The sequence below is a fragment of the Dendrobium catenatum genome, unplaced genomic scaffold (assembly GCF_001605985.2).
Source record: "Dendrobium catenatum unplaced genomic scaffold, ASM160598v2 fragScaff_scaffold_493, whole genome shotgun sequence".
Taxonomy (NCBI): domain Eukaryota; kingdom Viridiplantae; phylum Streptophyta; class Magnoliopsida; order Asparagales; family Orchidaceae; genus Dendrobium; species Dendrobium catenatum.
Window position 1 is genome coordinate 340,845 of NW_021318955.1, and position 25,526 is coordinate 366,370.

General features: G+C 36.2%; 1 protein-coding gene across 1 annotated transcript; it reads left to right on the plus strand.

Moving 5' to 3' along the window:
* The first annotated feature begins 20,893 nt into the window (after positions 1–20,893).
* On the plus strand, positions 20,894–24,834 carry LOC110108153. Its single transcript, XM_020838669.2, has 3 exons — positions 20,894–21,166; positions 22,822–23,075; positions 23,169–24,834. Exons 1-3 carry the CDS (start codon positions 21,070–21,072, stop codon positions 23,418–23,420), a joined length of 603 nt encoding a protein of 200 aa, XP_020694328.1. The 5' UTR covers positions 20,894–21,069; the 3' UTR covers positions 23,421–24,834.
* The last annotated feature ends 692 nt before the right edge of the window (positions 24,835–25,526 follow it).

Here is a 25,526-nt window from a genome sequence, read left to right on the forward strand (position 1 = left end):
CCCCCCCTCGAGCTAGACGCTATATGTTGATGGAGCCTCTGGAATTTCTGGCGCTGGGGCAGGAGTTCTACTAATTTCTCCACAACAAGTTGCTCTCGAATATGGACTCCGATTTAAATTCCCTGCAATAAACAACGTGGCAGAATACGAAGCTCTTGTTACCGGTCTAAGACTGACAATCAACTGTGAAGTACAAAACCTGATAATCTACACTGATTCACAACTAATCGCCTCACAGGTGGAGGGAGAGTTTGACATCCACAACCCTCAGCTGGCCCTATATTGTGATGAAGTAAAGTTTCTCTTAGCCAATATAAACAAATATGAGATCGTCCATATTCTACGAGAGCAAAACGCACGAGTAGACGCCCTCTGCAAACTAGCTACCTCCACAACCTGTGAAACTTTCAAAAGAAAGTATATTGAAGAAATTCACTTCTCGAGTATTCCAGGCCCATGGATAATACAATCGATCGATGAGTCGAGGGAGACATCTTAGATCGATCCCATTCTAACTTTCTTACAAAAAGGTGTTCTTCCTGAAGACCCGACAATAGCAGCACGACTTCGGAGGTAGGCAGCAAACTTTACTATTATCAATGGAGAATTATACAAACGAGCCTTCTCAGGACCCTATCTCAAGTGCCTTCCTCCTTCAGAGTCAAATTATGCACTCCGAGAAGTACATTCAGGCATTTGTGGAGAACACCTGGGTGGAAGAGCGTTAGCCCAAAAAGTCCTGAGACAAGGATTTTACTGGCCAACGATGAAGAAGGACGCACTAGAGCTCGTGAGAAAATGTAATAGTTGCCAGCTACATGCCAACCTCACTCACCTGCCTGCCATAGAGATATCAACATTATAGAGTCCCTGGCCTTTCGCCTAGTGGGGGATTGATATATTAGGACACTTTCCTATAGCCACGGGACAGCAGAAGTTTATCATCTTGGCTGGGACTATTTCACAAAATGGGTAGAAGCAGAACCTCTGGCAATGATCACTGAAGCAAATACCAAACAATTCCTATGAAAAAATATAATATGTCACTTTGGCATTCCAGCGAAAGTTCACCGGAATGATCTTCACCACATTTTGTAAAGATCTCCACATTCAACTAGTGCACACGGCTGTAGACCATCCTCAGACTAATGGACAAATAGAGGTCACTAATCGAACCATTCTGAGAGGATTGAAGACACGGCTGGATAAGGCTGGGGGGCAATGGGCTGACGAACTCTCAAATGTCCTTTGGGCCTATCATACTACGACAATGACTCCAACAGGAGAAACACCATATAACCTTTGCTTTGGCACGGAGGCTGTCATTCCCGTCGACATTGGAGTCCTAAGTCATAGAGTTCAAACTTTTGACTTCAACGCCAACGATGAAAAGCTCAAATATAACCTAGACCTCCTTCCAAAAGCAAGAGACAATGCAATGCTTAAGGTTGCTGCCTACCACCAGAGAGTTGCCCAATACTATAACAAAAGAATGAAACCACGACATATATCAATTGGAGATCTTGTTCTACGCAGCATCGAGGCAGCAGGAAAATGCCATCAACGCAATAAACTCTCCCCCCTTTGGGAGGGTCCATACTTGGTAGCAGCTATGGTGAAGCCTGGTACTTTCAAATTGAAGGACGCTGAAAGAAAGATGCTCCCTCGGACCTGAAATGTTAACAATCTCTGTAAGTACTATTAGTAGAGCACAATAGTACTACTTATTTTATGTATTATGTCTTCAGTATTGTGTATTTTTTATCTTCAGTAGTGAACATCATTTGACTCTTGTTTATTTGTGGTGTTTGTAACTTTTTCAGCCCTAAGTTATCTTAGGGAAGTATGTCTTAGTTTGATATAGTAAAAATATATTCCTTCGTTGAGTTGAATTATCACCTTTTTCAAGAAAAATCATGTTGACATATTCACACAAGCTGTGAATTTCAATTCTGAAACCCTTGATTTGAGAAGTACGCAATATTTATTGCATCTCAATCACAAGATGATCGGCCTCAGAGAGGTCCGATCCGACCTCTTCCACACAGGTTAACGTCATCGAGCAGAGCTCTGGCAAACAACCTCGGATAGGTCCTACATCCTTGGTGGATTCTCCCGACCTCTTCCACACAAGTTAACGTCATCGAGCAGAGCTCTAGCAAACAACCTCGGATAGGTCCTACATCCATGGTGGATTCTCCCGATCTCTTCCTCACAGGTTAATGTCATCGAGCAGAGCTCTGACAAAATAACCTCGGATAGGTCTTACATCCTCGATGGATTCTCTCAATCTCTTTCACAAAGATTAACGTCATCAAGCAAGGCTCTGACAAACATACATCGGATAAATCTTATATCCTTAAAGGATTCTTCTTCATCCACACAAGTTGGAGCACATTTATTAAAAGCCTCAGACATATCGAGTACCTTAAAAGAGCATAAAGAAAAATTTTCACTCAAGTTGAAATAATCTTCACTAATAAATACATCAGCAATCCACTACTAAATCAAATAAGACATCACATGTCAACACAAACGTCTAATACAAATGACAAAAAGGTACTAAGAAAGATAAAATAATACAGCTGATAAAGATCTACTCTATCTCCACTATCTCATCACCAGCCTCCAAGGCAAAGGCCTTCTGCAACTCGTATCTCGTAGCCATCAGAATCTGAAGAAAAGTCATCTGAGGCCTGACTACGTGTCAGCCCCTCAACCTCAACTCCGGTCTTCCGCTGCACCAGACGAACTCCCTTCAAGAAGCCTCGAATGAATCCTTCTTCAATGCACTGCTTCTCTAAAGCCTTCACCTCTACTTCATAAATGTGATCACGAGCCTCCTGGATGTGATCCTGAATGATGATCTTGAAGGCTATAGACTTCTTAAAATCTTCAATAACTCCCGAAGATTCAAGGCTGGTCAAAACGGCTTCCTTTTCAGCAATAAGAGTCTGAGACCTCTTATTCTCAGCTTCAAGCACTGTTATATTCTCTGCAGAGGATTTCTGATCTTTCAAGAGCTGGGCAATCGTTGATTGTGCCTCCACTAGATCGATCTGAAGCTGATCTATCTGATGATTTTGGAGAGAAGCAGAATGCACCATATTTGCCAACTCAGTCTTGCACCCGCACAATTCTTCCTCCAACACCTTCACCTCTTTGGCCTTCAGATCATACTTCTGCTTAAACTCTCCGTGTAGGTACTTGACCCTCACAAATTTGTCATTCCAATGGTTCAAAGCTTCAGTAAGTTCGACCTCAAGCTCCATACGTCACGACAACTAAAAGAAGAAAGAAAAATATATTAGAAGTCATCCTAAAAGAAATTTGAAAAAAAAAAGTGTCAGGAGAAGCTCACGTACCAAATCACCAGCTTTGCGACGCCCAATGCACTGATGGCTCAAAACATTCTCAGGAATATGAATTATGGAAGGAGAAGAGACAGGTGCAGCCTTACTCGTCGCAACCCCCTCCAACTTTTTCTTCTTCAAAGCCTGGGGATCTTCACCTCTCGTTTGTCTCTTAGTTGTCGCCTTTGGAACTACAGCAGGTCGTTCGGGAATCTTGAAAGTCGGTTTTAGAATCTTTGCATCTGATCTACAAGCTTGGACTGACATCCCGACCTTAAACAGGAACTCTTCTTCTGTGTACTTATTCATATAACGAACCTCATATAAAAGATGCTCGACGTCAGGGACCTTGAGAAAGCTCTTTATATCTTCCTCTCCAACATGCAAAGGGACATGCAGGTCCCTCAACTTACCCTGCTTCTCTGTTAGCCTCCATTCATTTTTCATAAAGAAAAATGCATTGGCCCAACTCTTTGCCGGGTCCCGGGTTCGCATATCTAACCATTTCGATCTGAAAGTAATACGCCTCTGTGCGTCGCTAGTAAATCTGCCCATCCGGGAAAGACACTCAAATGTCAAAATGGCCCCTCGATCCCTAAAAAGTGCAATCAACCCGATCGTCACCGACATGCCACTATATGTAAATTGGGATATAGACACCCCACAATGCATCAAAATATCGATCAGCTTAGCAGGAAGTGGAAAGCGCAACCCTGGTTGCAAATGGGTCTCACAGATTGTCAAATATCCAGGAGGTGGGGCACCAGCCCGATCAGATCTCTTAGGAGCCACTGCAACCACATCATTAGGAAAGTGAAACTTCTTATGAAGAACAATCAAATAATCACTTGTAACGGTGGATGCCAGATCATCTGCCCTCGCTCCTTTGTCAGGCCTCCACCTGCCATCAGGTGGGACGACAGGATTTCCCCTAACCGCAGAATCTCTAGAAGGAAAGTGGTCGCCCAACATTACTCCAGTATAAGGAGGGGCCCTGCTATTGGACAATGAATACCAACTGTCCAAGATCAAGGGAAGGCCTCTAGTATAGCAAGAGCGCCGAGAAGAGAAGAAGAAGAAGAAAGCTATTTCTCACAAAGAGGGACCCTGCTATTAGACAATGGAATTGTCCAAGGGGCAGGGGAAGGCCTCTACTGAGAGAAGAGAGGAGAAGAGAAGGAGAAGAAAGCTCTTTCTCGCAAAGAGGGACCCTGCTATTAGATAATGGAATTGTCCAAGGGGTAGGGGAAGGCCTCTATTGAGAGAAGAGAAGGAGAAGAAAGCTCTTTCTCGCAAAGAGGGGCCCTGCTATTAGATAATGGAATTGTCCAAGGGGCAGGGGAATGCCTCTACTGAGAGAAGAGAGGAGAAGGAGAAGGTGCAAGGAATTAGGTCCAAGGGGGGCTATTTATAGGAAGAAGGGTGAGCAAAAAGAAAAAAAATTCGGGTGCCACGTCAGCGCCACGTCATCAATCCACCCTGCATATGGGCGCCATGTCACCGATCCGTCATATGTGTCATTGCCATGTCATCAATCTGTCCTGCATGGCATTGCCACATCAGCCACGATCCTGCATGTCGTGGCCACGTCAGTCATGACCCAACAGGTCATGGGTGCCACATCATCCACGATCTGTGTCGTGGCCACATCAGCCATGACCCTACAGTTCATGGGTGCCACATCATCCACGATCTGTGTCATGGCCACGTCACCCATGACCCAACAGGTTATGGGTGCCACGTCATCGATCCGCATGCTACTGTCACGTCATAGATCTGCATGTCACTGCCACGTCATCACAAAAAATTCCATACCTTCCCCTGGATTCAAACACATGACCTTGGGCATAGATGACAAACGACTTACCACTCTTCCACCAGGGAAGAGTTGATATTATTATACCTACATTATTATTTAAATTATAAGTTACAGAATATATTTTTGACCCAATTTTGGGACCGAAAAGGTCAAATTGGATGTTTTTGGGATCCCCGAAACCGTTTTTCGACGTTCCGGACTCAATTTTTACACTTTTAAAGTGTTATGGTACCTCTAAACCCATGATCGGAGTACATTCAAGTCACATAAAAAAATTATAATAAGAATAAATAAATAAATAAATTTTTTCCAGCTACACTACATATTTTTGGACTCCTAGAGTTTTGACGTCCAAAAATAGGGGGGCAACTGATATATCATACAAAATACATCTTGATCGGGCACTAATCTCAAAGCAAAATCAAGTTCGAAACTTCAAAAATTAATTCAGATACCATCTGAACTTTGATTTCAACAAACTTATAGTCGAACTGAGTGTCTCAGAAATACGAATCCAACGACTCTAAATTTGACTCAATCCGAGTCCAAATGAGTCCAAATCAAGGACCCGAAGCGCTGTTGGAAGCTTCATAACACTGTTTGAGTTACCAAACGGTCTCCGATTTTTATGATCTTATACTCGAATCGAACGGCTCGACGAGATGAATCGAACGAGCATAAGATCGTCAAATTCCAACATCTCTAAGACCTTCAAATGTCCAACAAATGATGCATGATTGTAGGATTCAAGATCGACCGTCCATTCAACCACTCCCAACTAACCCTTGATCCTCCACCTAATTACGGGCTATGTCATTCCCAAAATCTATAAATAGAGCCCCCTCTTCTCTTGAAGGAGGACCCCCAGGAGCTTAAGGAAAAAAGAGAGAGATCGGAGATCGCTCTTACTTCTTAGCCTCCTTGACCACCGCCGGAGTTTCGCCGGACCAGCGCCGGACCACCGCCTAATGCCGTCACTCCGTCGGACCACCACCTGACGCCCTGTGCTTTACCGGACCACCGCCTAACACCGTCACTCCGCCGGACCACCACCTGACACCCTGTGCTCCACCGGACCACCGCTTAACGTTGTCACTCAGCCGAACCACCACCTGACGCCTTGTGCTCCACCGGACTACCGCCTAATGCCGTCACTCCGCCGGACCACCACCTGACGCCCTGTGCTCCACCAGACCACTGCCTAACGTCGTCACTCCATCGGACGACCGCCTAACGCCATCACTCCGCCGGACCACCACATGACGCCCTGTTCTCCACCGGACCACCGCTTAACACCGTCACTCAGCCGAACCACCACCTGACGCCCTGTGCTCCACCGGACCACCGCCTAATGTCGTCACTCCGCCGAACCACCACCTGACGCCCTGTGCTCCACCGGACCACCGCCTAATGCCATCACTCCATTGGACCACCGCCTAATGCCATCACTCCGCCGGATCACCACCTGACGCCCTGTTCTCCACCGGATTATCACCTAACCCTGTCGCTCTGCCGGATCATCACCTGACACTCTACGCTCTGCCAGTCTTTCACTTGAAGCTCTCATCTTTGCCAGGCCACCATTGAAGATTCTCACATTTTCCAGACCTTCATCTAGGGCCCGAAGTTTCTGCCTTATCATCATCTAAGGCCTGAAATCCTGTCAGACCATTACTCGACACTCGGACTTCTATTGTACAATTGCTACTTGTAATCTGACCGTCCTTAGAGATGAATCAGCCCATTGCAACCAACTCAAGTTCTAGTGAAATATTTTCAACTAGGCTAGGCCCCGTGATTTTTCCCCTTTCAAGGGTTTTTCACGTAAAAAATCTTGTGTTCTCTGTGTGTGAACTGGATATCCGTATAACACTAAGACGAACAATTAAAACTCTATCACCGCGTATATTCTAGTCTACAACAACACTCTATTTTTATGTAATGCTTTCGTTAATGCAAAAGTTAATGGAATGATGTCACATTTACAAATCCATAATAATCTTACAAGGACATGAAAGGAGGTATTAGAGTCTACCACATGAAACATTGATCATGTGCAAAGCATCTCAAAATAGACTAGGAAGATGAAAGATGTTGAGTATTTTTTTCTTCACTCCTTCAAGTTTTAAACGAACACTTTATCTCACTAAAGGTGTAGGATATCAAGAAATAACCCTCTTAATGTTAATAGACAAATGAAATTGACCAAAGAATATAGATCAATGAGAAACTAGTTCACAATAGTATTCACATGAAGAGGGTGATTATGTTTGAAAGTTTCCAATAATATATATTCTTTGTAGAAAGTAATAACTGGAGTATTCTAGAAATGCATGACTTCTCCAATTTTCTACTCTATAAAATATGCTTCATATTGCTCTAGGTTTTGGAAGACTTGGGTTAAGGTTACTCAGAGGTCGTTCAACATTAACAGATCTTCATAAATGAGGTATTATTGACAAAAAATTTTGTTCATATGAAACATTAAAATTATTCCCTTTGTTGAGATTGGTAGCTTTTTTTAATCTTTCTAGATGGCAAATTCATTAAATAATATATTCTTATTTTTTTTTTCATTATTTAGTGGATACTTGTTTTATAATGGAAGTAGCAATTTGTAACTCTTTGACTTAACTATCTCCTTCTATTTTGTTTGATTTAATGAAAAGTACATTCATAATCAATTTCTTCATGAATCACAAAAGTTTACCTAACGGTCTTAGTATTGCTCTCTAATTTCAAGTTCCTCATTTTTATGTCATTTGAAGTTTTGAATCACTTTTCGTAAGGAAATATAACTCTTCTTCCATGGTGTCATCCATATATAGTACTATTATATAATAGTTAAGGCATTCCTTTATGAGGATTCATTAAATTTTGATTCATTTTCTACATAAGGCAACTTCTTGCTAATATTTTTGCATATATAACTTATGAAATTTACTAGCTCAGTAACAAAATATGCCTATACAATGACCATGATTCTTCTAACATACATAAATTCTTGTAAACCGAGTTTAATGTTGACCATTAATAAGCTTTTGGTTACCATGATATGGTGTCATTTAAATTTTTGAGATCCTAGATGAGCTTAGTCATAGTTCAATTATGCATACGATTATTTAATTGTCCATATAGTTAGGTAATCAATCTCTAATATGATTATTTAACTATATTATAATCAAGTGTTTATCTATGATTGAACTCTTTAGAGATGTGAGGTTTGCACATTTAATGAACATGTTTTGTCGATATGTTTCTAATTCAATCAATATTCATGCAGTATATCAATCTAGAAAATTGTTCTACTTTTGATAAAGCACAATTTTTTTATTGCATATTTTGATAAATATTGCATCTCATATGATTCATTATAGTATTCTTTTCTCTTAATGTTATTCAATGTTCTTTTACTAATTTTTTGTTGATTATTTACCATCTTATTTGTACTATATATAGCTACCTAGGCAATCTTACATACTCTACATACATAAGACTAGATTTGGCTGGACTTCTACTATGTGCTACACTGTATAAATCATACATGGTAAAATATTTGTCTTAAAGCGATTATTAATTATGAGATGTAATTTTATATTTTTCTCAATACCCAACATGCATAATGACACCATATTGTGATAATGGAATTTCTGACCCATAAGTGTTCCTCAACCTATTATGTTTATTACAATTAATGGTTCACACACACTATGTATTATTCTACCTAATTTCATGCTCACTTGCATAGTTATAATATGGATCATTAAGTAATTTCTAAATGACTTCAAATGATTAATTATGGTCAATAGTTGGGGCTATCCATGTACTCTTTCATACACTTAGTTATGTAATATAGAAGTCTGCTTACTATTCATGTAACATACCATGATATCCATTATTCTCTATGAATGTCTCTTGTTTCTTATTAATTAATTGTACACTATTTTTTTTATACACCAACAATACACTTAATTAACTATCATTGTATTTGTTATCACTATATAGATCTTATTTACATTTATCTTATTAAGTTTTTTTGTGAAATATGGTATTTTGAACTAATTCTATTATTATATATTCTATATTTTATTGCATACTAGGCACAATATGTGATCTATCCTACATGTCATTGCATATGTTGACTGATAAATGTGGTGCATTATGTGACTGATAAGTCATTCTATAGTTTGAAGTATGACATTGATAAGCATAAGAGGATATATAATGACTACACATTTGTGAGATGGGATCATGGTGGTTAATTAAGAAATCATCCAACATGGGAAATGCATCCATGATTTACCCATGAATGAATAATGTTATTATGATTTCCATATTTGTTAAATCTAAAATATTACATCCTAAGCATTTTAACAAATATGCATATATAATATATGATGTTGATTGTTTATTTAATGTTATAGAATATATTACTTCTTAATCTTCTAATTGGTTATACCAAATAGCCTATGCAATTTTTATGAATTTTGACTATACTAGGACTTAGGTTAACTAAAATAGTTCAATCCCTATGTAAAAGGATGGCATATATGCTTTCTTTAAAACATCTAAAGGTTTAATGAAGAACTTTTGGAAATCCATTAAATCTTATGAGAGGTATAAGCCTAGAAAATTGTATATACTAGCCTATAGGCATGAGGTGATGATCTTGATTTATTTTTGCCTCTTAAATATTGTAGAAAGGTATCATCAAGAACCTCAGTTATAAGCTTAAGCAACGGTAAGATAAATCTAATTAGAAAAAAATCCTTACCTATATAAGTATTCAATGATTAAGTAATTATTTGTGTTGTTATTTTATTTAACCAAACTCATGTATTATTTAGTATTTACTTATGATATGCTTGGGTTACATTACATGACATGAAATATAAGTATGTTTATAGTAAAATATATATATTTTTGGAATACATAATCTATTACTAATATAATGTCGTCGTATCATAGACTCCCTACGTATGTGCACATGTATACAAGTATCTTATAAGCAATGATGTCATCATTCACTTGATTTAGTATATCAATGTTTCAAATATTGAAGTGTTCCAGCTAAATAATGCATTACAATCCCAATTGACATATCATAAGAATATTTTTTTTCTTTTCTATTTGTGTATGCAATAATACATTAAGATTTGAATAGCGAGTTCTTATGATCAACTATGACTTCATTTGGGATAATTTTCTTACTGCTTTCAAATGCATCTATCTAATACAAAAAATTCTTGTTAAAAAAATTTTGTACTTAAAAACTACTTTAAAAAACAATAAGAAAGCTGTCCGAAATGAAGCCTATATCACCTTTGAATTTTAATATATAATCAAATTATATTAATGATAGAAATTATAATTATAATTTGGCAACTATGTTTCTTGACATATACTTTAAGATGTAACCATAACTTGATATCTTGACAAATATAGACTTTTGCACATTAATCTAGAACTAAGCTTTAGAACTTGATTCCATAAATAAACCTACTTTAGACTGATAATATATAGTCTTTCCTACTTTATAACCTGACCTTAAGATCACCAATTGATTAGTGATTATCTAAGAACAATTTGAAAGATATAAGTGAGCATATATTGGCTTGGCTCTTAAGGATATTATTATTTTTTATTATATACTAAATTATTTGGAAAGTTTTGTGTGATATACTAAACTTTATTCTCAACCAATTCGACCTATGTGAGTTGCTATTTTTTGGAAAAGGAAAAAGACTATAGGGAGATTGATTTGAACAAAAAAATATGTAATTATAATTTATGTCTGCAAACATTGTGCTTATGTTAAGTGATAAAAAAATTGAAAGGAATGCTGATGGACTTTCTCTTAGAAGTGGTTGTCATTATAGAAGTAACCTTGTTAGATGGTGATGGGAGCGACAAGGATGTTTAATATTCTTTTTTGTACTATTTATATATGATGTAAAATAATTTGGCTAACAAAAAAAAAATTGTATGATTATGCACATTGATTATTTTTTATTGTAACCACTATAATCGTGTAAATGAAATCTATTGGCAATCATATATGCAGTTTATAATTCTAATAAATTAGTGGTTCTACATGTTCCTAAATGAATAATATGTAATATGAGTAAATCTAATAGATCTTAGGGCTATTAAGGACTTTTTAGAAATGGCTAAGAATCCAAAATACTAAACAAGATAATTTGATGTTTTTCCTAGCCTATCACACTCGACATGATATGATTCATTACCATATAAGAGTCACGTTGGGTCGTAGTGTAGTGGTAAAAGAACTATCAAAGTAATAATTTAGAAAATGGATTATAATCATGAATATGAGTTTTTGAATCAGAAGACTAGGTTATGAAGATTGTTCTTAATACACTATAAATTCATAGGATTATCTTAGGAGTGAAGATAGAGATTGACTAGTGGTAAGGATTATTCGTTTAATTTTGTACTATGATATAATCTTATTGAATAATGTCGTTTGATGAGAAGAATATGATTTCAATTGCATAAATTATGTATAATGCAATGCATAAACTATATATACATATATTTGTTTATTAAATGTTGAGCCTATATGGTGTAATATGTGTTGGGTATTTCAAGTGATTCACATCCATTGAACAACAATAAATTGTGATATTTGGTAATCCAAAAGTGCATTTGGAGGCAATGTGGTTCCATAAGAAAACTAGTGAAGCTAATGAACCCTAATCATAAAGTTACATGAATTATAACGATAATAATGTAGGTAGAAATGATCACAACACATATAGTTCAAAAAAATGAATTGAGAAATGAGAAAAAATGCACCATGAAATAGTATAAGTACCCATAGAGTAAATTGAAAAAGGGCAAGATTATAATTATCATGGAGTAGAAGATCTTGTGACATAAGTAAGAACAACATTATGAAGATGTCATTAGTTTTATGATTAGTCTTTATCTAAGAACGAGTGAGATATAATTGAAGAAAAAATGATAGCTAAGATGATGAGATTAGTTCTTATGTTAAATATATATTGATTAAAGTATTTGGCTTATATTTTAGATACATTAAATTATCTCCTAAACTAGCTTTTATAGTATATAGTGTAAACCTGCTAAATTCGTGCACCGTTGCACCTATTTCGACCCGGTCTAGTAAGCGTAATGAGAAGAAATTTCTGTATTCATATCTTTTATATGTGTTTGTGAGTGTTCTGGATGTATAGGTTTATCTGAATATATTTTGAATTAGGTCTCTGGGCTCTATATGTATGCATGTAAAATCTTTTTTTTTTTTTCATTGGAGCACTGTGGTGTTAGAGATTGAGTAGTGGTAAATATTATTCGTTTTATTTTGTACTATGATATAATCTTATTGAATGATGTCATGAGAAGAATATGATTTCAATTGCATAAATTATGTATAATGCAATGCATAAACTATATATACATATATTTGTTTATTAAATGTTGAGTCTATATGGTGTAATATGTGTTGGGTATTTCAAGTGATTCCACATCCATGGAACAACAATAAATTGTGATATTGGTAATACAAAAGTGCATTTGGAGGCATAGTTGCACCTATTTCGACCTGGTCTAGTAAGCGTAATGAGAAGAAATTTTTGTATTCATATCTTTTATATGTGTCTGTGAGTATTCTAGATGTATAGGTTTATCTGAATCTATTTTGAATTAGGTCTCTGGGCTCTACATGTATGCATGTAAAATCTAATTTTTTTTCATTGAAGCACTGTGGTGTTGGGTGTCACACCCCATAATCAATTGGAAGAATTGAATATATTTTTTCATTTTAACCATTTAATTAAAGCTTGCTAATGTCATATAAACAATAGAAAGAAATATGATTGCATTTATATTCATCAATATTTATAATTATTATAAACCCCAAAATGTCATACATGCTTATAAACTCCAAAATGACATAGATATAATAGTCATGACACAAAAGACCAGTTACATCACTTTAAATATATAATGACTACAAAATAAACTAGAGGTGCCAAAAAGAAAACTAAACTTGCCGTCCGGAGTCTCACATCATAGGGTCCTTATGCTTTTCCCAAAAATATATAAAGTAATGTAATAAGCACATAGCCCAATATGTAACCCAAATCTTACAACTAAAATTAATGCATGACAAAAGAGAAACAATATGTTATAAATCAAGTAAGAAAATCGATTATTCATTCACTATATAAACTGATCAACTGTAGTACTCATTCTTCTTATCTTTATCATTCAATCAATTTCACTCAGTCATATCATTAAATCATCCTTATAAGTCTATCAGTTATACAATTATATTAATATCATCATCCATATTTAATAGCTTTAAGCAGAAACATTAATCCATATCAATAATTAATAATTAGTATCAAGAATCAGTAATCAGTAATCAATATCATAGTATCAATGAATCAATAATCAGTATTAGAAATCAATATCAATGAATCAATAATCAATATTTTGTATATCATATATGCAGATAAAGGTATTTTGAGGGTATCTTACTTATGCCCTTATGACTCCCAATTAGTCACCACTTATGACTCCCCAATCAATGTACTTCTTATAACTCTCTTTGAATCACATGGATTAGTCACCCCGACTCCTTATAACTCTCACTCAGTTTCTAGCTCCTAACTCCCATTAGTGAATCTTGATAATATCATGTGAGGGTTATCATTTTGTATATCTAATATCAATTGAAATACCATTTTTTATAAGAGCAATATCAATATAATATATCCTTTCAATCAAACTAGTATCTCATTTCAGTACATATCAATCATAGCCATCATTCAATATATATTATATTTCAGTATTATCATGTCAAATCACAGTACATCACTTTCAACCCATTTTCAATATACATTTTCCCTACGTATTTTATAAAAAATATTCATACACACATTTTTAACTAGTGAAAATGTAATAAATTATTTCATATATCTCTTTTAGAGGTTGCTTTCCCCATTCTCCAACATACCCTACTATATTCTCTTTCTTGGTCATGCAATAAAAGGCCATAAAAAACTCTTCCCATATTATTACTAACTCAGTTGTTCTAAGGACCAACAAAAATATGGAAGATGAGAGAAAAGAGAGACAACAAGAGAATTTGAGATAATTTTCATTACTTCTAGTCAAATGCATCTGAATATACTCATAGTCCTTAATGATTTAAAATCAAAGTTAACTTTACAATATTATGACTAGTGCCTCATACCTCTTATCACTAAAAATAACTCACTCAATTGAATTAAGGCACCCAAGGTTGAATAGCAACCTACAAACTTTAAGTGCACTCATTTATTGTTCACACTCTATACACCCATTATTATCCTCATCTTGGTGGTAGGTTGGTAGCCCTTGAGCCATATTTGTATCTTGCAATCTCATCACTCAAGTGCTCTTGTTGATGATGCTGATGGTTGGTGAGAATGTTTATATCGATTCCCATTTCCTTTACAAGAATGACTTTATCGTCACTGTTAATACATCCTCAAAAATTTATCTTGATCAAGCACGAATCTCGAGGAAAAATCAAGTTTGAAACTTCCAAAATTAAAATTGAGACCATATAAACTCCAATTTAAGCAAAATTATAGTCAAATTGAATGTCTCAGAAATACCAACCCAATGACACCAAATTCAACTCAATCCAAGCCCAAATGGGTCCAAATAAAAAGCCGGAAGCACTGTTGGAGGTTTCAAACCATAATTTGGATTACTAAATGGTTTTCAAACATGACATGCTTATAGTCGAATTGATTGGCTCGATGAGACGAATATAGAGAGCTAAAGATCATGAAATTCTAACATCATTAAAAACTTCAAATGTGTAATGAACGGTCCATAATCAAGGGATTCAACATCGGCCGTCCATCCAAACCACTCCACATTTTCCCTTAATCCTCCTCCTATTTATGGGCCACACCACTCTAGGAAATCTATAAATAGACCCCTTCCTCTTGAAAAGTTATTCCTAAGCCTAAGGAGAAGAGAGAGAGAGTGATCAGAGATTGCTCTTGTCTCCTTGCCTCCTTGACTACCGCTGGAGTTCTGCCGGATGAGCACTTGACTTCTGGAGTTCCGTCGGACCACCACATGATGTCTGGAGTTCCTTCGGACCACCACCTGAAGCTTGGAGTTCCACTGGACCACCACATGATGCCTAAAGTTCTGTAGGACCACCACCTAACACCCGGAGTTTCTCAGGACCACCACCTAATGCCCGAAGTTCTGTCAGACCATCACTTGATGCCTTGAGCTTCGCTGGACCACCACCTAAGGCTTGGAGTTCCTCCAAATCACCACCAAATTCCTTAAGTTTCACTGGACCACCACCTAACACCTAGAGTTCCGCCGGACCACCACTTGACGCCCTGAGCTTCGCCAGACCACCACCTGACTTCTGGAGTTATGCCGAACAACCACCCGATGCCATGAGTTCCATTGGATCACTACTTGATGCCTGGAGTTTCTTCAAGCCACCACTTGACGCCCTGAGCTCCGTCAGACCACCACTTGACACCTCCGCCAGACCACCACCTAACACCCTGAATTCTAGCAGACCACTACCTAACACCTGGTGTTCTGCCAGACCACCATCCGACGATCGAAGTTCTGCCAAACCACTACCCGATGTCAGTGTTCTATCGGACCAGTGCCCATTAATAAAATTCTATCAAACCATCACCTGACGTTGAATTTCTGCCAAACCATCACCGTACTACCAACTGAAGCCCGAATTTTTAACTCAGGACTTCCGACGGACCACCAAGTGATGCCAGATTTTCATCCATGTTTGTCACTATATTTCAACCATATGGTTGACATTTGTAATCTAATCACCCTCAAGGTTGAGCCAGCCCTCTATAATCTACTCAAATTTTAGTGGAATCATTTTCAACTGGGCCAAGTGCCATGGTTTTTCCCTTTTCAGGGTTTTCCATGTAAAAAATATTGTGTTATCTATGTGTGATTCATACAACGCTAAGACATAGGATTATAACTATATTATCGCATATATTGTAGCCCCCAACAACTATCAATATTTAATTTTATGGTGCTGAGTACATCATCAATGATCCTGGTGGTCTCTTCCAAATTCATGCTAGTCTATTATATAAGGTGTTTCCATATAATGTTTTGACCAATAAAGATTTGTTAAGAATGTAGGATTAGCTCAGGTGGACTTATAGGGTGGGTTTACCATGTTTTTGATGGCAAGGGTGTTATGTGTAGGTTGTTGTTCTTATGATGAAAAGAGAAATGTGGAAAACTAGGTGGATGTGAAATTGTGGCAGTTGCTTCAGCCTGAAGGTGATAAATGCAAATTCTTTCTAGGGTGGGAAAGGGGGTCTCAATAATGATGAGGAAGCTTGGATAATGCTCATTTCTTTCTGAGATTTGCTTGTACGGTTGCAGTTTTACAAGTACTAATTCATTGACCTCACATTTCATGTAATGTCATTTTTTATATCCTCCTTGTTTCATTTGATGTCTTCTAGTGTGGTTTTGCTTGATATTGTAGATAATCTTGTCTCACTTTTACAACGATGTATCTACAGAATCAACAATAGATATGTCACCAATGTATGCTTAAATGGGTGGTGATAATCGACTATTGAGTTCTTGAAACAAGGACATGTTAATTGAGGTGTGGAAAGATGAGGTGAAAGAATTGCCTTTACTATTTTGGATTTTCCATTACATTATAACACACTTATTATTTGAGATTGCTATTTGTTACTTCATTTGGTCTTAGATTTCAAGTGATGCATCGAATAAAAAAGTAGCTCAATGCCTAATCAAATGAGTTGCTCTTACTTTTATTGTTATTCCATTAAAATGAGAAACTAAGGCTTCGTTTGGGGTGGCTTTCTTAATGCTTTCTAAAACAACTTTCTAGTATAAAAATTTCTAGTTCATAAAATTTTTGTACTAGAAAGTTGCTTTAGAAAGTAGTAAAAAAAGCCATCCCAAATAAAGCCTTTAAAAATAAAAATAACATTTGCCCAATTAGAAGGATATTTATGTAAATTCTTAGAGTAAGACATCAAAATTTTTGCCACCATATAATAAGTATATGGAAATAATAAAATTGTTTATTGAAAGTTTGAATGTGCAACATGTGTAAGATGGTATTATAAGAACTAAAATTATTCATTTTGTTCTTAATGTCAAAAGATGAGATTTCATAGAGTTGCTCATTTAACCAATAGGCTTTACCTCCTTATTTTGGAAGGCCAATCATTAATTAACTCCATCTATATTGAAACTCAACACATGCTCACTTGCAAGAAAGATTGTTGCTCCACTCTCCAACAAATGCTCACTTGCACGAATCTTAAGGCAAAAATCAAGTTGGAAGCTTCATAAATTAAATCGGAGACCATCTGAATTTTGATTTAAGCAAACTTATAGTCGAACTGAACATTTCAAAAATGTGAAACCAACGACACCAAATTCCACTCAATCCGAGCCCAAATATGTCCAAATCAAAGACCCAAAGCGTGTTTGGAAGGTTCAAACCATAATTTGAATTACCAGACGATTTCCAAACATGCCATGCTTATAGTCGAATTGAGCGGCTCGACAAGACGAATCTAACAAGCCTAAGATCACTAAATTATGATATCATTAACGAATGTAAATGATAAATAAATGATCGATGATCAAGGGGATCGATACCGACCATTCATTCAAATCACTCCCATTTTGACCTTGATCCTTCATAAATTTACAAGCCATGCTACTCTAAAAAAACTATAAAATAACCCCCATTCTTCTCATGAGGTAGGGAGGAGGAGAAGGGGGAAGATAGGGAAGAATTATGGAGCTTTCTCATCGTCGACCACCGCTGGACTTCCTCCAGTTCGCCGACCACTGCTAGACTTCCGCCCGTTCGCCGACCACCACTGTAGTTCTTCACGACCATCGCCGGATTTCTGCCCATCGGCCGACCACTGTCGGAGTTCTTCCCGACCACCGATGGACTTCCGCTAGTCCGCCTACCATCGTCAGACTTTTGCCCATCCGCCGACCATAATTGGAGCTCTTCATGACCATCGCCGGACTTTCACTCGCCCGCCGACGACTGCCTGAGTTTTCCCAACCTCTGACGGACTTACTATAGTCCGCCGACCATCGCCAAACTTCTACTCATCTATTGAACATTGTTGGACTTCCGCTCATCTACCGACCACCACCAGAGTTCTTCCTGACCATCGATGGACTTCCACAAGTCGATATGTTGACCACCACCGGAGTTTTTCTCGACCACCTGTGGACTTTCGCCCATCTGTCAACTACAATATTTTGGACCTCTGTTGTCTGTCGACTACGATCTTTCTAACCTCCATCACCTGTCGATTATGGTCTTTTTAACCTCTGTCATCCACCAACTACAGCCCTCTGGCCCTTCGGACCTTTATCCCCCGCTAATTATGGTCATTCCGACCAACATCGCCCAACAATGGTTCTCTTAACCTCCACAACCCGATTATGGTCCTCCCGACCATTGTCATCCGACTACGGTCATCCCGACCTTCGTTGCCCACCGACTAGCATCCTTCTGAACTCTGTCACCCATTGGTTATGGTCCTTTTGACTTCTGTTGCCCACTGACTATGGTCCTCTTGACCGCCGTGGTCTGCCGACTACGGTCCTTCTAATGACCATTGTCAACTACGATCCTTCTAACTAACGTTGTCCACTGACTACAATCCTTATGCTGACTTTGGTCTTTCTGAGCATCGTCACCTGATTATGATATTTTTAATTCATTTGCCCGACTACGATCCTTCCGACCACCTTCATCCAATTATGGTCCTTCCGACTCACATCGCTCGCCGACTATGGTACTGCGCTTAAACGAACATATCAACACCGATTCTTCCAACTCCTATCATATAATACACTTTATATGATGTATATTTTCTACTTTGAGCCAATACTTTCCTCATAAAGAAGGGTCTCATTTGTAATCAATTGCAAGCATTAGTGGATTCATTCAAACTGGGCTAGACCCCGTGGTTTTTCTCCCTTTTTAGGGGTTTCCATGTTAAAACTCTGGTGTCTCTTATGAACGCTACACCCTCTATTTTATCTGCTTGTGTGATTGGTTTTCATACAAAGCTAGGACGTTAAACTTTATATCTCTCTACCGCGAATATTACAGGACGCAACAATCATATTATAAACAATAGTGTATACTTATTATAAACAATTTTGCATAGCATAGAATAGGTGTTTTCCTGTTTGTATATAGCTATGTACAACACAAAAAATGTCAATATAATTACTTACAACTACATATTATAAAAAGTAGTGTATAATGCATTTTATAAGTTTATATTTTCATGTATCCACACAATTGTGTCTAACATAAAAGTTATAATAATTGCTCAAAAACTCTTATACATAGCTAGTTATGTGCATCACTTGATTTAAGGATGTGGTCAACTATATGTATTTATGACTAAAAGAAAATGGTTACAACTTCTTAACACATCTATGTTTAAGATTGTATTGAATCTAAAAAAATTCATTATTGATATAAAAATATAGACCAATCATTCTCTTATAGCATAAATGATAATAATTTCTCATATTACAAAATAACAAGTAAAAATGAGGATTATTTGACCATCTTTTATATAACATTTGATATAAGGATCGTTGAAAATGCATGAACAATCATTAAAAAACTTAATGAGATTTGATTAAGTTATGATGATAAAACCCCTTAGTGATGGATGATAAACAAAGGCAAAATATTGAATGATAGAACAATTGCTATTCAAGTGGGGCTTAAATTTGGAACTACAATAGACCACCTTTTTATAGAGAAGCATCTCCAAACCTTAAATTGCATGTTTAGATACTTTATACTAAAAAATTTAGAATACTCACAAAAGTTGAGTTAGGTGAAATTCAACAAGCTATACTTTTTGACACTTGGGCAAGAGAAGGGAAGAGAAGGCATCAATAAATTGCTCACAAAATTACACTCACCTCCACTAAATAGAAGCATATTTTATATTTATTTCATATAATTAAATAAATAATGCAAATTAAATATATATTGCACTTTTTATATGATGTTCTTTTAATATATCTAGTTTAAATATGTGTAACAAAGTTATAAACTCAGTATTAAAATTTGTTATAGAATTTGTCAATATTAAAATGAGGTTTCGAATTGTTAAAATTATATTCAGGATATATTCGCGGCTCATTTTGGTTTTTAGCTCCTAAACATGATATTATTGGTTTGAGTCGTACATATGTGATGTGTGTGTAAGAGTTTGATTTGAGCTTCATTTAGGACAGATTTTTTACTGCTTTTTAAATCAACTTCTTAGAAAAAATATTTTAATTATTATTTTTGGGAACGGGGCATCCACCCACTGCCACTTCCGAAATGATGCTTGGCGGCATAACTAATCCTCGACTAACATAGAAGAGACACCACTCCTAAAAATCTCCTGACCCGCACTTGATTGGGCCCCACTTAAGAGGCGATGTGGGTTGGGTGATTTTCAACCGTACTCGCCCACCAAACAAGCTAAAAATTTGGTCTAAAAATTATTTTAAAAATAATAAAAAGTTATCTAAAATGAAATGGTAATTAGCCTGAATCTCAAAATAAATAAATAGATAATCATATAAAATGCATCTTGTCCACGGCTACACGTGGTCGCGCTTCCGAGTTCCGGCCAATGCGGCATGGCATCGATATTTTCTATTTGTTTCTTACTTTTGTCTAATCCCTTCAACTGGTCGTCATTTTCCTGAGATTTCAACTTTTCAAGTGATTTTGCTGGTTTCTGGCAGGAGTGAAGGTCGCTTTGATATCAGCCGGTGTCCATGGCTGCGCCGGGGGCCAGCAGAAAGATCTCCGCTGCGTCAGCGAGGGCTCACACCCGAAAGAAGCAGAAGAGCTCTTCCTTCCCCGTCATTCGAGGTGGGTTGCTTGCTCCTTTTGGACTGTTATTCTCGTGGATATTCTGTGGAGAGATGATTTAGTTAAGGCGCGAGAAGAAGCTGTTTTGATTAGGTTTATCTTCTTTTCTTTGCGAAATTCATGTTGATCGGCTAAAATTGTTTTTTTTTTTCCCTCTGTTTGAGAGTTGATTGGATATAGTAAGGATTTGGTTTGTAGAAAAGAAAATGAATTAAAAATGCAATTTCTTTTAATTTTAATTAGGAGTTGAAGAAAGATTAATAAGCCCGGATTGAGAGGGAATAAACTTTTATTCTCTTATTAGATAAATCTAGTTTGTTCATATCTTCGAGTTTAGTTAGGGCTCATTTGTTTGAAAAACGAGTTTGCTAGATTTCAGCATTTGGTTGGATGTAGTTGAAATTCAATTCGTATTTTTAAATATGCAAATACCTTTAACATCTTTAATTTCACCCTTAAAATGAGTAAAGACAACATAATCACAATCAACCGAACGAGCCCTTATGTAAATTATTTTCACCCTCTATCTTTTTATTCTCAATTTTAAGGGAGAAATACAAATCCTAATTATAGAAGAAGCTCTTTCCTATCCCATCCTTTACTTTCTTTTCTTCTCACTTTAAAACTTCCGATACAAAAGTGCTTAATTTTCTTTATAATTCCTTTTTTTTTCTGTATTAACTAAAAATCTATGAGTAAGATAAACGGTTGAACTTGTTAACAGAAACGTTGACTGCTGAGTAGATTTTCATTATAGTTATTGGGAATAGAAATCTACATTTTGTTATTGTAATATTCGGCCCTCTTTTTGTGTTTATTTTATTCAATAGAGGAAATCTCTAGTGAGATCTAAGTTAGCAGTAATGTAAATACTTTGACATAGAAGCAAATATTTCATATTGATATGAAAAACGAGCTTCTAAATGTTTGAGTTAACCACCTATAAACCTTAAAAATTTTCAATTCATATATATTTTTGAGCTTTTCAAAACCTTGTTCTTGAATTGCACAATGATAAACTTCTTCATAGCCAGATTTTTTTGAACATAGTCTTTATGGCGCAAAATGTTGGTCATTAAAAGAAAAGCATTAAATTAAGTAAAGTGTTGCAGAGATAATAATGCTCAAGTGGATGAGTCGTTTCAAACGTCGGCCTTCCGATGATCTAGTTAGGAGAGTAGATATATTAGATTTTGCCTATGTTAAGAAATGTAATGGTATACCTAAAAAGACTTGGTTATGAAGTATTAGAAGTGACTTTTTTTTATTTGATTTAAATAAGAATTTGACTCTTTCCAACATGACACAATGAAGAAAAAAGATTTATGTAGCCAACCCCACGTTGTGAGATAAATGCTTGATGTTGTAGCCTTTCATTGCTATTGTCAAACCTCATTTCACATTTCGAATATGACTTCAAATATCGGAGGTAGACATTTTATCTTTACGTCATAGAAAAAGAAATTTCCAAATGAGAAATTTCCTATTTAGTTGATATGATTTCCTTTTTAGTATTATGTGTTTCACTCCACTATTTTTTGACATGTTTTAAGTCTGTACTTCCATTTTGTCTGCTTGACATCATACAATATAATTAAATGCATGTTTTCCTATCTTAACATTTTGATAATGATGTTTTCATTTGAGTGAACCAGGAATTGTTTCAAAGCTATCAGTGGTTCTACTTGTGGGAGTATTGGCATGGTTATATAATGCAGCCCGGCCTCCACCACCTAATATCTGCGGAACACCAAATGGTCCTCCTGTAACATCACCTAGAATTAAGCTCAAGGATGGAAGGCATCTTTCGTACATTGAAACTGGTGTCTCAAAGGAGAAGGCCAGATACAAAGTCATATTTATTCATGGCTTTGATTGCTGCAAACATGATGTGTTTCCTGTTTCACAGGTAATGACAATGTCATTGTTTTTTTATTTCTATTGTAGTTGGTTTACCTTTTTTTTTTCTGGTTGGTGATATTTATTGGCCTTGAATTTTCAGGAAATACTTGACGAATTTGGAATATACTTGCTGTCTTTTGACAGAGCTGGTTATGGAGAGAGTGATCCAAATCCGAAGCTGTCAGTGAAAAGCATTGCTGAAGATGTTGAGGAACTTGCTGATAAGATGGCATTAGGTTCCAAGTTTTATCTCATGGGATTTTCCATGGGTGGGGCATACGTTTGGAGCTGCCTAAAATATATACCTCACCGGTATGACTTGATTGTTTTTTATTGTTTTGATCTCCTTTAGTTATCTTGCATTTAAAAATAATAAAGGCTAGTTTAATGAGTTTTGTGGAAGTAAAATTTTCATTGTTTGAACTGCATGTACTTGTATGAAATTTTTTGGGTGTTAACATGATGTGTAATTGATTCTTATATTCACGGTTGTCTCCTTTAAGGCTGATAATTGTGGCAAGTACAAGCTGTTGATTAATATTTTGAGAAGTTTTTGTCGGACATGGTAATTTCAAATAGAACAAGGCTTGGTAAATGTGTCAAGTGTTCATATTTCAAATAGATCGAGGCATGGGAACTTGTTAATTACACTAAAATCAGCATAATATTGCATCTTTTGGGCAATGTAAATGAAATAATAACATCTATCAGTATTCTAAAGTCATTTTGATCATAGAAAAACTACATATATTCAACTTGATAAGATGAGTCTGTGTAGTTCTTTGGGTCATAATCCAATTTCTAGTTTTAGTTCATGCATGGGAGATGCATAAACTTCTAGTCCATGTTTTTGGAACTAACGCTCTAATTTTAAGGTGATTACAGTAAACACCAAAGAAGCAAAAGCAAACTTTATGTTTGAGCTTCAAGGATTAATAATATTCCTAGTATATGTTGGAAGCAGGACATAGTAGTCTGAAATACTTGAAAGTTGAAGAAGCCAACTAACTTAAAACCAAGAAGAATGTCATGCCGATGCTTCAATTGTGTTAGAAGAGAATTATTTACAAGGTTTTTTAATTAAAAATTTTAATTTTCAAACATGATTTAGAGCTACAAAATTTTTTCTATCAATGTAAAGGATACTCGAGTGAATCTCTTGATTGTTGACACAAAGTCTGATTTTTTGAAGAATTCATTTTGGTTGGGACATGAAATGCATTTTTTTAGATTGGTAAATTTTATTATTTCAACATACAAGCAAATGCTTAGGCCTGGACATAGTAACATGGGAATAAAATATCTACCAACAATGAAGGATTTCTGAACTTTTCACATCAAGCAGTACAACATCAATGGCCGTTGCCTTTTGAAGAAAACATAAAAGGAAATGAACAAAGTTTTGGTCCTTGTGCGTGGTATTTTTTGGTTGGGGTGGGAGAAATATTGAAGAAGTAGCCTGCAAACCCTTTGCATGCTGGAAAAAGCACAAGCTCCCAAAAGAAACATTAGTAAAGCAACACACATTAACCACTGAATGGATAATTAAAGAAGAAGAATCATAATTTTACATAATTCAGCTTAGTTATATCTTGATTAACAAGAGAATGATGCAAGGGTAATTCAAATACGTTATCAGGAGACCAGAATGTGTGGAAGGACATCATCTTGCTTAGAGATTGAAATATTGCAATCTTTTTCATCTTTTTATAAAGCACTACCGACAATGGGCAGTTGAGAAAAAGGCAAAAAAAAAAAAAAAAAAATCAAGAACCATTTAATAGAAAGAAAAAAGATGGAGTGTCTTCCAAAGATTAAGAAGATTCTTCTACATTTATTCCAACCTTCTTATCTTTTTCTCTAGATTTTTTCTCTCTCTAACTGACTGCTTATCTTAACTTCTCTATCCATTTAAAAGCCCAAGGTAACTGTCACGACCCAACCCGACCGGAAAGAATCCAATCGCGTCGAGCCGCGACGGATGAATCCAGGATCTAGCTTTGGAATTTGGTTTCAGACTTTCTTTCAAATAATCATACAGAAAACACAGAGCTACTATAAACTTCCAATATACAGCAATTTATCAATCATTTTCTTTCTTCTCATTCTTCAAAATAATCATGTAAAATACAGTGCATAGCTATAAACAGAAAGAACAGGACAGAAGAACAGAATAGACATGACCGTACAAAAATCAAAAGTACAAAAATACATAATCTCAGATCAGACACAGGACGACTTTTCCAACACCTCATTCCCTTTCCCAGAACTTGAAAATCACGTAGATAATAAGGATGAGCTAACAGCTCAGCAAGACTGCACTAGCCAATCAAAATCTCCAGAAACTCTCATATCAAAATACACATGAAGGCGTTAAAAACATTTGCCGTACAAAATTCAGATAAGCGTACAAAAATCAGAATATCAGACAGAGGTCAGAGATTCATACAGAACAAAA

Excerpts from the sequence above, each read along its gene's own strand:
- LOC110108153 (XM_020838669.2), top strand. The coding sequence starts at position 21,070 with ATGGCTGCGCCGGGGGCCAGCAGAAAGATCTCCGCTGCGTCAGCGAGG. Across the intron at positions 21,167-22,821 it reads TTCCTTCCCCGTCATTCGAG|GAATTGTTTCAAAGCTATCA; the intron begins GTGGGTTGCTTG and ends TGAGTGAACCAG. Across the intron at positions 23,076-23,168 it reads ATGTGTTTCCTGTTTCACAG|GAAATACTTGACGAATTTGG; the intron begins GTAATGACAATG and ends TTGAATTTTCAG.